Genomic DNA, 13,129 nt, shown 5'->3' with positions numbered 1-13,129 from the left:
TGTGGCCAGTGAAAATTCTGATTGGCTAGTAACTTTGGAAAACAACTAATCACTTTGGCTGGTGAGGAAAAGTTAATGTCAAGCTCTGCTTCTATCATAAAGTTATGGTCCTACTATTACTATAATAATAAAGTTATCATTAGTTTATGACTATTTATATCTGGGCTGTGTATTTTGTAAGAAATAATTGATGACAGGCCTTTGAATTATTAAAAAAATAATGCACATCCAAGGTGGTAATGCAGGTGGGTCTCAACCAATCAGAATAAAACTAAAGCTGACATTATACGTGTATGTGTTTGAAATAAACATTAAATGATGTATATCTGATTGATTGAGTTTATAGCAGTAGTTTATTTGTGGTGTTTTTAAAGTGTTTGTATGTTAGATGACATAGATTTACATTGATGCAGTATTTCAGTGAAAGTTTTTCTCTCACTTGGTTTGCTTTCATCTCATTTTGCCTCATCTCTGTTCAGAAGGGTCACAACATTATTGTGGGTAATCATCATGATGTGTGTGTGTGTGTGATAATTATAGCATGCGTCTTCATGCATCAACGCAGTGCTGACCGCCCATCGCATTTCTGCTGGCTGTAGATTACTGCTGATCTATGATGCTGTGTGATGGATCTTATCGCTCTTTTTCTTTTCTTCCTGATGTCTTCTGTTTGTTTTTTCTTTCCTGATCTTCTCATTCCATCCGTCATACTCTTCTCGTTCTGTTGTTTTTACCCCAACCCTCCCGACACCATTTACCTCCCTCTCTCCCATCCTGAACCCCTCCTCCCCCCGTTTAATGCTACAGAGGCCACGCCCACTGTGGCATCACCGCCCCTCCAGCCGTCTCAGCCCTCGTTGCCCCGCACTTCCTCTTTGACTTACTCCTCTCCTCCCCCACCAGTTACCCCGAGCTCAAGCGCCCTCCCATCCGCTCCCCATGACGTGGCCCCTATCCTAGTGTCTGGTCGTTTCGTTCGGCTGGGGTGGCGGCCCCCGGAGGATCCGCGAGGGACCATCCTGACGTATGGGGTCTTCTTCTCTGAGGAGGGAATCAACAGGTGCGTTTCTGTGCGCTGAGATCCAGACTGGAGATGCGCTGGTGTGAACGTGATCTCATGTGAATCTAAAACAGATCAAAAATCAATCAAACAGATTGTTAGCAGCTCTTGAAGGCAATTATTGAAAACCAAAATACATAAAAATTTAATTAAATTCACTTTTGTTATTTTTTTCTCTGACAGAATGTCTCTCCTGATGTAACCAGTAAAATAATGTCTTATAGAAGACATTCATGTATAATGTTTCATCAGATTTGAGGTGTATGGAGCAGATATACACAGTATGATGAAGTTTTTATCTGTGTGTTTTAGGGAGCGCTCCATTAATGTCACTGAAGCAGAGAGTTTGCAGTTGACAGTGAATAATCTGAAACCAGAAGCCACGTATTCATTCAGAGTTGTTGCCTACAATGAACAGGGACCTGGAGAAAGTTCAGAGATCATCCGACTGTCAACACAAGCTGAACGTAAGAACACAACACACAACAGCCATGTTTTCATTGTCATTGCACATTTTGATGTGTCACATAAGAAACGAGGGATGGAAATGCAAATTTCTAATAAAAATCCCTTAATTTGCAAAAAAGGTTTTACGCTCGCTTGAGGTGATTTTTGAATTGTGGGTTAAAGAGTAAATGTGAATAATGGGAGATGGAAACACATTTGCTGTCGTTGTCTTTATCATATATGGGTCTTGACATCATTGTAATTCCTTTGCTGTTAGTGCCTGCATCAAAAACTCTGCATTCCTTCTTTCGTGCACTGCATTCAGTTTGACCTTTACAAGCTGCACTGCTAGTTAATTTATAACTTACACAATCATAACTAAATGCAGTCCTACTCCATTTTCTAAGCGTGCCTTGTTTTATTTACTGTTAGTTATTAGATTACAAATACCACTGTCATTCACTCGAACAGCTTGATGGAAACGCACCTAATTCACAGTTGTTTGTTTTTCCTTTTTTTGTGAATTTTAAAAAGATTCGCTTCACGTTTGAATGGAAATCATAGATTGTAAAAAATATGGATGTAGTGTCTGTGACTTCACCCATAGTTTTGTGTAAAGCTTTTTTAAAGCCAATAAGTCATGTGTTTGAACCAAAGACTGCCATTGCCATCTTGGCAGTGCGTCACCGCCCATCACCCGTGGATAACCGAAAATGGGTAAAGAGGTGGGACGTGTATGAAGCTGAGGTGGCTGGTTTCTGAACCATGACCGCCTTGCTCGACAGTAGTGACAGCACTAGCTCACTCGTCACTCAAGTGGCCACGCCCCTTAATTATGCAGAACTTTAAGGCTTAATATAATCTAAACGGATGAGTTACAAAAAAACTCATTGACTCTCTTTTGGAGCCTCTAGCGACTCGTCGATGAATTGCAGTTTAAGCCACTTCAGTATTGGCTTCATGAAAGAGATCAGAAGGTTACCCCTCGATGAAAACGTAGCTAATATTTCACCGTATAATATCAAGTGTAAAGTCTTAGATGATGTGAAGCTTGTGTTACTGTCTGTAGAGTCGTACTGTATGTGAAATGTTCGCTCATAAGTGATTTTTATAGACAGCATTGAACATCAATCATCATTTTCAAACTATTTGTGTTGTACACGGTGACATTATGTAAAGCTGCTTAACTAAATAGAATATTCTCATAAACATAAACATGCAGACAGATATTGTGTACAACGTTCAGTTTACACACCATCTCAAACATCTCCAACAGAACCATTTATCGTGATTTAATTTTACATTTATATGTCAGTTATATATAAACACATATGGTGTATTATTAATATTCTGTCCTTATAGACATACCGGTTTTGGAACAGAAATGGTTTTGTAAATGTCACCTAAATCTGTGTAGATGTAAGAGAAGTCTCAGAAATACTTCAGTTTCTGGCACACAAAGATGCGACGTTGAGCTTTTCTTTTATCTGAGGTGCTGAGATGAACTCGTATGCGGGTATCTCTTTAACCTTTATAATGACGATTCACTGAAGAGTTTTAACAGTCTGACCTTTTCCAGCAACTCTCAGACTCCGCTCTTCATACAAACCCTTGTCCTGTTCTGAATTATGTATCACATTTTAAATTTAGATTTCATTTGCATATTGACTTATTCCCTGTTCTCTCGCCCGGCAGATGTGTGCACAGCACATTTCTTTGCCTGGAAGGCAGATCTGAGTGCTGGTTTTACATGTGTAATCTGTAATTATTATTATCCTGTACATTCAGATGATATATTAGTATTTATAGAAAACACCCCGCAGGAGCTTTACGTGCACGAGCAGTGAAATGATCTGATCTTTAGCATTACTATTGATTGAAATAGTGTGTGATCTCGAACAGATTATTATGGGTTGTACAGTGTTACAAGTTCACATGTTTAAAATGTCTTCAGTGATTAATAATAGAAACATTTAAATAAAGCTTTATTGGCGATATGAACTGAATGGCTTAAAATGAAAACCTGTGTGTGTGTATGTAGTGCTGGTTCCTGGTTTAGTGGAGAACCTCCAGGCAGAAGCATCATCACCCACATCTATCCAAGCCTCCTGGGATCCACCGGCTCATGCTAACAGCCCCATCCAAAGCTATAGGCTGCTCTGGACTGAGACGTCAACTGGTAAAGAGCAGGTCAGTGTTTTCCTCAGGCTAAGCCGATCGATTGAGGAACCCTATGGCCACAGGTTTGATTCCCTAATGTGATAAGCATGTTCCTAACGCTAACTCTGAGCGTTCTGTTACAATCAGATCTGAGAACTAAGAGAGCAATACAGCACAGCACAGTCTGCTGAGGGATCACATACTGTCAGGATTTAAAGAAACCTTTTACCCTCTTTGTGTTAAACTCACATCCCCACATTAGCAGTGACTGAAGATTGAAATAGAAATCTAAAGCAGATCTTGATTGATGTTTGATGTTACATACACATTGTTTCTTGAATGATGACAAGAAAGCTTTCAGACATCAGATTTCACAGCACATGTTCAGTAACTCGCAGTAGTGTAATGGTTGTATTCTAAACTAAAGCCCTCTGGTGCATCCCATTTTCCCTAACCAGTAAGACATTTCAACACAGAAAAGAAAAATCAACCAGTTTCACTGTAAACACTGTAAGATATGCTGAGCAGTAAGACCATGTTAGAGATGTGGTAAGATGGTGCGAGACAGTGAGGTGGTGAGACGGTTTGAGATTATGTGAACCTGTGAGATGGTGTGAGACAGTAAGATGGTTTGAGATGCAGTGAGATGGTGTGAGACGATGAGATGGTGAGATGGTTTGAGATGGTGTGAGACAGTGAGATGTGTGAGATGGTGAGATGTTTGAGATGGTGAAATGGTTTGAGATGATGTGACTGTGGGTCTGTGAAATGGTTTGAGATGCAGTGAGATGGTAAGATGATTTGAGATGGTGTGAGACAGTGAGATGGTGAAATAGTTTGAGATGGTGTGAGACAGTGAGATGGTTTGAGATGCAGTGAGATAGTGTGAGACAGTGAGATGGTAAGACAGTTTGAGATGGTGTGAGACAGTGAGATGGTTTGAGATGCAGTGAGACAGTGAGATGGTTTGACATGCAGTGAGATGCAGTGAGAGATTGAGATTGTTTGAGATGCTGTGAGGCGATTTGAGATGCTGTGAGGCGATTTGAGATGCAATGAGATGGTTCGAGGTGGTGTGAGATGTGTGAGATGGTGAGATGTTTGAGATGGTGTGAGATGGTGAAATGGTTTGAGATGGTGTGACTGTGGGTCTCTGAGATGGTTTGAGATGCAGTGAGTTGGTTTGAGATGCAGTCAGATTGTTTGAGATGCAGTGAGATGGTAAGATGATTTGAGATGGTGTGAGACAGTGAAATGGTGAAATTGTTTGAGATGCTGTGAGACAGTGAGATGGTTTGAGATGCAGTGAGACGGTTTGAGGTGCAGTGAGATGGTATGAGATTCACTGAGATGGTTTGAGATGCAGTAAGATTGTTTGAGATGCAGTGAGATGGTTTTAGATGCAGTGAGACGTTTTGAGGTGCAGTGAGATGGTATGAGATTCACTGAGATGGTTTGAGATGCAGTAAGATTGTTTGAGATTCAGTGAGATGGTTTGAGACATGATGCAGTAGCTGTTCTGTTGGTTTGCTTAAACTCAAGTAATTAAGATAACCAAACTACACATCTTTATAGTAGTGTCTGCCAGTAGGAGAAACATCACCTCTGAGCGTTGTGAAAGATTGTTTTCATACTGCAGTCTAATTATGATAAATACTCTTCTGCAGTAAAGAGATGAACGTGTGCTGTGGAGGAACATTTGAGGTCACGCTGGGATAGAGGATACACTTGAACAAAACTCAGTGAAAAGCTGCTTTCAGTTGTTTGTTTGTTTGTTTGTTTGTTTTTTGCCTCCTGTTGTTACAATTATTTGATTTCTCTCTGTCAGAATGTGGAAGTTGTTGGTCAGAGCTACAAAATGGAGGGTCTGAAAAAGTTCACCGAATATTCTTTACGAGTTCTGGCAGTAAACCGTCATGGTCCAGGAATCTCCAATGAAGACATTCTCATCACGACACTCTCTGATGGTAAGATCAGTCATCATAACGTCTATAAAGATTTCCTTACAGACTCACCAGTCATATAAATCAATCAGTTCATCATCTGAATATTTACAACACCTTTAGTGCTTGATTTATGGCTTCTGTTTCTCATCAAACAGCTGTTAGTGTTGGACAATAATTCATATATATAAACCATATAACTGCAAGCGGTAATGTGGGGCAAGGCACTGAAAGCAGCAAGTACAGAGCAAATACAGCAAAAATAGATTGTACATGAAAAACAGATTGAGAAGAATAGGTAAGAATGATCTCAAAACAAAATCTCAGTAGATAAAAGTAACACACACAGCACATGGGATTCAAACCCACAACCTCAGAGCCTTGAAGCATGTGCTTTTTTAGTTTGCGCCACTCAATTGACGTAGTTTATCCCAGCGAGCATTATAAGGAGAGCTTTTAATGCTGCAGGTGTTGACCGCATTGCATTCAATCAAAGAATGGCTGAGATACGGCATCTGATCTAAGCTAAATTGCATGAAAATTGAACAAAATTTGAAGGAGGAGTAGCAAAAAAAACCTGAATACTGTACTTTTCAAAATGGCTGCTTTTGTAATGGACGAAGTCTTAATAATAAAACTATCAGAAACAATAGGTGCCTTTGGTGCCTGCGTGGCCCCTAATTAGTCGAATTAAACACACTTAAACCTCATTACACGCTCACTTCTGAAATCAGCATGAAAACACTTTAGACACTTTATTTGAGATAGTCCTCACTGCAGAACTCAACATCCAAATTCTCTTTCTTTATATACTTTGCTCCGCCAGATAATCCAGCATATTTGCGTTGTTGCAGCCTGCAATTAGTTGCAACCCATGGTTGAACCCGTTTGCTCTTATCATTATGAGTCTATGTTTAATGAATTATTATATTCAAGAAAGATTCATAATTTAGTAAGTAATGATCACAGTTAAGTGTAAGGGGAGGTAAGAGACACGTTAGGCAGAATCCCGACAGGGTGATAACACTTAAGGGATTTATTTGCGATAACAACTCGGTTGGCTGTATATTATCACACCTATTACACAGCTAGTTGCTATACGAGTAAATATATGGACAGAAAATTTTTATTTGATATCTTTTATTAGCACATTTGTAAGAAAAGTAAACCTTCTGTGAGGGAAATCTGTGTCCTAATGACTGGGATGGTAACGGTGTATGACGTGTCTTGTGGTAAAACTGACGACCAATCAAAATGCAGTGGGAAGAGATCCAGCTCCTTCCTTTGGATCTGCATCCAACCCCGACCCCCTAAATCTGATACCCCCCCTGCAGTGAGGTGCTACTGCTTTTTACCCCTATTATAGTTTCAGCTGAAAGCTTCAAAGAAGTTAAAACCACTTTTGCATTTTTTAAATTTGCTTTTTATGTCTGCCAACAATGCAGTACTGAAGTTGTAAAGATGAATACGATATAAAATGAGATTGTTAAGGAGCGTCTGCTGTTGTCTGATTCAGGTGTAATACACACACTGTGCTGTTAATTGTTGTACATGTAACTCTTTACAGGAAAACAAAGTCACTGTAACACTACTGAACAGTGTAGTTAAATTATTATCATCAGAAGTGTTAGTAGGTTACAGTTGTCGTCTTCTTCTAACTTCACAATATAATGTCCATCACTTGACAGATATAGCAGTCAAGTGAAGTATTTCTGGAAAGAGACTCGTTCATTAGTAGATGTCTCATTAAATTTTCTCCATCCAGGCGTCTCTGTTTCATCTGATGTGTAATTTACTTTCATGCAGTGTCACTCATCTTTGATAGGCTGACATTACACATTTAAAATCTGTTTCACACTTGAAGCTTCACTGCGTCTACATTGTGAATAAACCCAGACCAAACTCTGCACTGCTAATTTAATTAAACCAAAAGAACATCTGAGAAGACTTCACCTCTCCAAATGAACAACACACACACACACACACACACACACACACACACACACACACACACACACACACACACACACACACACTTTGTTTCTAGGTCAGTGTTATTATTATGAGATACATCATCTGATTTGTGAACTGAAATATGTTTAATGTTTCTTCTCTCTGTAGCCTCTTGAGAACCAGAATAAAACTTCTAGAATTTAGTTTTTATCTTTAAAAAATTCAGTGTTGGGTTGGTAACAAACACATTTTTGTATTGCATTATTATTTTTACACAGGACTTTAATGTTCTGAATTACATCCATTTTGATTACATTTTCATATTTATTTTATTTTTACATTCATTTTTGTTTTCCATTTAATTTTTACCATGATGTGCATTTGAAGGGTTTGAGTATTAAATAAAACAGATGATATTTGATGGAGCATTCTGACTTCACACAGGAACATGTTGCTCTTAATCCATCTCTCAAATCTTCTGCTGTGCATCCGGGATTCGGCATCTACAAACATGCAGACATGCATCAATGTCCAGGAGTGCACCATATTTCCTCATTCTCTCATGGGTGTGGCTTTCTTTGGTAACACTTTACAATAAGGTTGTATTTGTCAAAATTAGTTAATGCACAATGAACTAACATGAACAATTGTATTAACATTAACTAACATTAATAAATGCTGAAAACTAGATATCTTATTATTGGTTCATATTAGTTAATGCATTTAATAATGTTAGCACATACAACTTTATTGTAAAGTGTTACAAATAATTTCATTCAGAAAACTTCTCAGCATCTGTCAAATTACAAGAAGTGAAAAAAACATAAGAGCAAAGTCCTGATGTCCACTATAAAGGACATCAAATAAAAGTCGTGTTTCAAACGGATCAGAATTATTTTACATTTCTGAAATACTGCTAAACTTTACGTCTAGACAATTGATGATTATCAAGAAAACATAAAGTATTACTTAATTCCCTTGTTGCACTTAAATGTGTAAATTGCAATGTTGTTGTTTTAAAATATATCCACAGAAGTATGGTTTTACTAGAAAGCCCAGGATGTCCTCTTGACAGGACACTAGGATTCAAATAGGTTGAATAAATTGTGCTTGAGTTGGAGATTTTCCAGCACTCCATCTGATTGGCTGTTTAACATCAGTCTATTGATCTGTGTGTTAGGATTATTGCAGTTATGCCTAAAGATTTCATCACCAACGTTCACTTGGCTGGACTCATTTAACTCATCTTCATCAATCCATCATCAGGGAACAGTGCTGTCATCTGACTTCAGAAACTTCCAGAAGCTCTCAGACATGCTCCATGAAATATGGCCAACAGACAGTCTGCACACTTCATTACTGAGAGAGAGAGAGAGAGAGAGAGAGAGAGAGAGAGAGAGGGAAAGAGAGAGGGAGAGGGTTGCTAAATGCCTTGTTGGATGGGTCTGGCACATTCTCATCTTCTCAGTGTTACTCCAGAGGTTTCTGAATGTCTTTCATGCTCCAGTGATGTAGAAGTTTGATGGATTCACAGTTTAAGGTTTAAGAGACTGCAGAAGATGAAACTTGACTGTAACTTTATACTCAACTGTAATATGACCACAAACAAACATGATGGATCACAATCAATGATTATCAGTCTGTCTGTCTGTCTAGTAGTTTTCATCATGTTCAGAAGTTATTGCAAACCGTTGACATCATTTCAGATGGACAGGGAGAATAATCTTGCTGTAGATGTTTAGGTGAATGTCTGATGCTTTATGGTCCAGTTTTTCATCTCAGAGACAGAAATAGATGCGGTTAAGTTAACTCATCTTAACTCATCATTTTTGATCTTTTAAAGGTAGAGGAGCTAAAAGCAGCTGTGTCATTGAAAGATAATAAATTATAAGTGGATTTGGTACAGACGAGAGTTTTATAAAATGTGACATTGTGAACCATGAGGCCATTAAGAGAGAAAAGAAGACAGAGTGAGAAAACTTCTTAACATGCTGCTCTATTCTCTCATTACATTACATCACTTCAATCCCATCATGCTCTCTGCTCTTCTCCTTTATTCTCAAGATTTCCTCTCCATGCCAAACACCAGCACAGTCTCTCTCTCTCTCTCTCTCTCTCTCTCTCTCTCTCTCTCTTTCATTGGCTGGACGTCTTGTTGCATTACCTTCAGTGTGGCTCTAAGAGGCTGCAGGAATTTATTGTGTGTCAGCTTACATTAGAGGATCTGCAGAATGTTTCAGATGAGCTTCACCCCACATTTCACTGCTTCATTAAGAGCCCTTGTGTCACACTAATTAAATTACTTACACACAGATACACGCACACACACATGTGCACACACACACACACACACACACACACACACAAGATACACACACACACACACACACACGATACACACAGACAGAGGTACAGAGAGGTGAATACACAGTAAGTGTTTATTTGATGGGTTTATGTAATGATTTGAGATGATTGATGTGTGATATCTGCTGTCCTTCACTGGATTCAGTCTCTCATTTAAAGAAGTTAACTATCTGAAGGACTAGATACAAATGAAGTTTAACCATAGTGTCAGTAGTGTACAGTAGGATATGTGTTATTGACTTACTGATAATTTATGTGTGTGTGTGTGTGTGTGTGTGTGTGTGTGTGTGTGTGTGTGTGTGTCTCTCTTCACAGTGCCGAGTGCTCCACCACAGAACGTCTCACTGGAAGTGGTTTATTCTCGGGTGAGTATCAGACTTTCTACTCATTAACACAGCTCAGAAACTCTTCATATATAATCAGGATCTTAAAGAATAATGTGAATGACACAATACTAATAAAACTTCATGAAAACATGAATGTTAACTACTTTTAGATTATATGATATATTTAAGAAGAGGAGAGTGTTTCTTTGGTAGAACAGTATAATATAATATATAATCTAACTCCAAGCAATATAAATGTGATAAGAGTTGTGTTTTTATTTCTGATAGAAAGAATGTCCTCAGACTTCTGGGAAATCTTTAAGTGATGTTTAAGATTAAAATATAAAGCGTGTTCTTGGAATCAGATGCACAGTGTTATGTTGTGTTTTTGTCTTGAGTGTGTATTCATCACACAGATGTGTAATGATTGTGATGACTGATGAGATTGAGTTTGTGTGTGCGCTGGGACATTATTCTGTCTAACATGAAGAAAGCTTTTAAATTGTTGGTCATCTTTGGTTAATATAAATGGAGCTGAAGGTCAGATGGGAAGGAGCTCCTTCACTCGGTTTAATGAAGACAAGCAGTTTTATTACAAATACACACTAGTGCTTTATAAACCCTGAAGTAAACAGACATATGTGAGAACATACATGATCTACACAGTATATAATCACTGTCATTCAGTTATGTGCTGATTTATATTTATAATTACTGTCATTTGTAAATCTTGAACAGATAATCTTACACTTCAGATCATTGTATTAAATATGGGAGTTTAAAGTTGTAAAAATAAGCAGATGATGTCAACTGATTGAGTCCTGACAGGGAATTTTGTTTGTAAAACTATGATTTCTCTTTTAGGCAACATATGTATAAAGTACTTTTAAGAGAACTGTATTTATAACACACAATCATTATTAATATTGAAAGAAAATACCTGTTGACAGATCTCTTCATCTTTCTATTATACGTTTCTATAAGCGTTTGGAAAACTTCTGACGTTGTTTTTTAAGTGAAGGTGAGCGCTCATTTGAACTCATTTTCTGATCAGGTTCTCATGGGGGATTGTGGGATTAAAGCGATTGAAAGTCTTGAGAATATTATCAGTTTTATTTCTTCCACTGAACTGAAAACATACAGTCATTTATTTGAAACACGAGTAATCATTTGTTGCCGGTCGCTATGCGTTGTGATGTCATTAGTGTGTTTAATTAGTGTAGTGCTTTACAGCTTTAACAACAACTTGCATTAATGTACGTGCATTACTTTATTAACCCGTCCAATGTGCTGTATGTGTAGGACTTTCCCATATAAGCTCACTAATACAGTGTTTCCAGCACTAATTCAGTTTCAGTATTTCTTAATCATCAATCAAATATTTTTAGTTGTAGTAAAGTTGGAACTTTGTGAGGATTCATGTGTGTACTGTAAGTCTCTTGTGTGAGAAACAGATGACACTACAGCAGCTGCGCTCATTTTCACACTAAAACATTTTTCATCAGAAAATGAAAGTGTCTATGTGTGCCATATATGCTTCGGTTCTGGTTGTTATGAATGTATAATATCAGTGCAATGACTTCTATAAATAAATGAAGTATTTATAGTGCAGGTCAGAAAGTGACAGGATACTTCATCCACACCATCATCATCATCTGTCATTATCACCATGACAACCTCCAATATATTTATTGATTTTATGAGTCGTTAAAGGATAATTCCGGTATTTAACACTTTGAGTCTCATTTCTGGTTTTTTTTGGATGAACTACAGTGATGGACACAGAAATTTTGACAATTGGTCGTGTCTTGACTTTTCGACTCATTTAGAAGCGTCTCTTGACTGCTTCAGAATGGAAGTCAATGGCCATGCACAAAATGTCATTAAAACAACACTTAACATTCATTTTCAAAACTGTACTACTCACCGAGTGGTTCGTGGTGTTCGTTGATGATTAAAAACAAATATATTGGCGCAATGTATGATGTCAATCCGTGTTATTTGCTATAGTGGAACTATTTTTTCAGATACCTCACAACCGCGTATATACTTCCGCTCTATATTTGAGTCTGAAGCATGAATGAACATAGTCCAACAAACTGTAATAAAACGGTAGCATACTTTCAAAATCAAGTTTATTTATAACACTTACACCATCCAATATGTTTTTTTCATCGGCAGAACAATAAAGAAGATAATTTGCAGAAACCCCAGTGCTCCGTCATGCAAGTCAACAGATCCGCACACTTTAAGAGCTAAAGCATATATATCCAATACAACAGTAATCCCCCCTAACTCTGTGTGACATATTGACGTCTTGTGAAGCAAATCAATCAGTTTTTGCAAGAAACTGAACGTTATTTACAACATTATTAGCGTGAATGCCAAAGCAGAAAGCGTATTTTCCGTTTGAGGCGATCTTCCACTGGTGCAGTTTGGTGGCTGTTGGCTATGGCTGTTGGTCTCTCTGCGCCACCTATAGAGCGGGAGCGTGAAGCGCACTTCCTGCTTGGCAAAAGCTCTGCATTAACGCTGTAAAATATTTATATATATATATATTCGAATCTCAAAACTGAAAATCGAATGTCAACCCACGGAACGAATATTCGAATATTCTGGTCCAGCCCTACAAATATGGGAAAAATTTATTGTGAGAGAAACCGAGCGAAAAACAACAACCACATGTAAACAGTCCCTTTTCTGTTTCCCGGCGGCGGAGTGATATATCAGCGAGCAATAAGTCTTCCAGAGAAGTCAATGGAATTTTACAAAATGCCAAATAAAACACGACAGAAACTGTATTTCGCTACACAACTTGTTTTTAATCATCAACGAACACCACGAACCACTCGGTGAGTAGCACAGTTTTGAAAATG

The 13,129-nt window shown here is 38.0% G+C and overlaps 1 protein-coding gene across 5 annotated transcripts in view; it reads left to right on the top strand.

Moving 5' to 3' along the window:
* dcc (DCC netrin 1 receptor) overlaps positions 1 to 13,129 on the top strand; it is a 252,392-nt gene that overhangs the window by 197,507 nt on the left and 41,756 nt on the right. For 3 of the 5 annotated variants that reach the window (XM_073860300.1, XM_073860298.1, XM_055198056.2), the window contains 5 exons: positions 808 to 1,060; positions 1,373 to 1,527; positions 3,549 to 3,697; positions 5,496 to 5,634; positions 10,243 to 10,292. In XM_073860300.1, the coding sequence (XP_073716401.1) occupies positions 808 to 1,060; positions 1,373 to 1,527; positions 3,549 to 3,697; positions 5,496 to 5,634; positions 10,243 to 10,292 (746 nt within the window). The remainder of the gene's footprint in view (positions 1 to 807; positions 1,061 to 1,372; positions 1,528 to 3,548; positions 3,698 to 5,495; positions 5,635 to 10,242; positions 10,293 to 13,129) is intronic. The other 2 variants (XM_073860302.1, XM_073860301.1) reach the window with 1 other exon arrangement.

This window comes from Misgurnus anguillicaudatus, chromosome 22 (genome assembly GCF_027580225.2).
Source record: "Misgurnus anguillicaudatus chromosome 22, ASM2758022v2, whole genome shotgun sequence".
In the NCBI taxonomy this organism is placed as follows: Eukaryota; Metazoa; Chordata; class Actinopteri; order Cypriniformes; family Cobitidae; genus Misgurnus; species Misgurnus anguillicaudatus.
The sequence above is the reverse complement of the archived record's forward strand: the minus strand, read 5'-3'. Positions and strand labels throughout refer to the sequence as shown.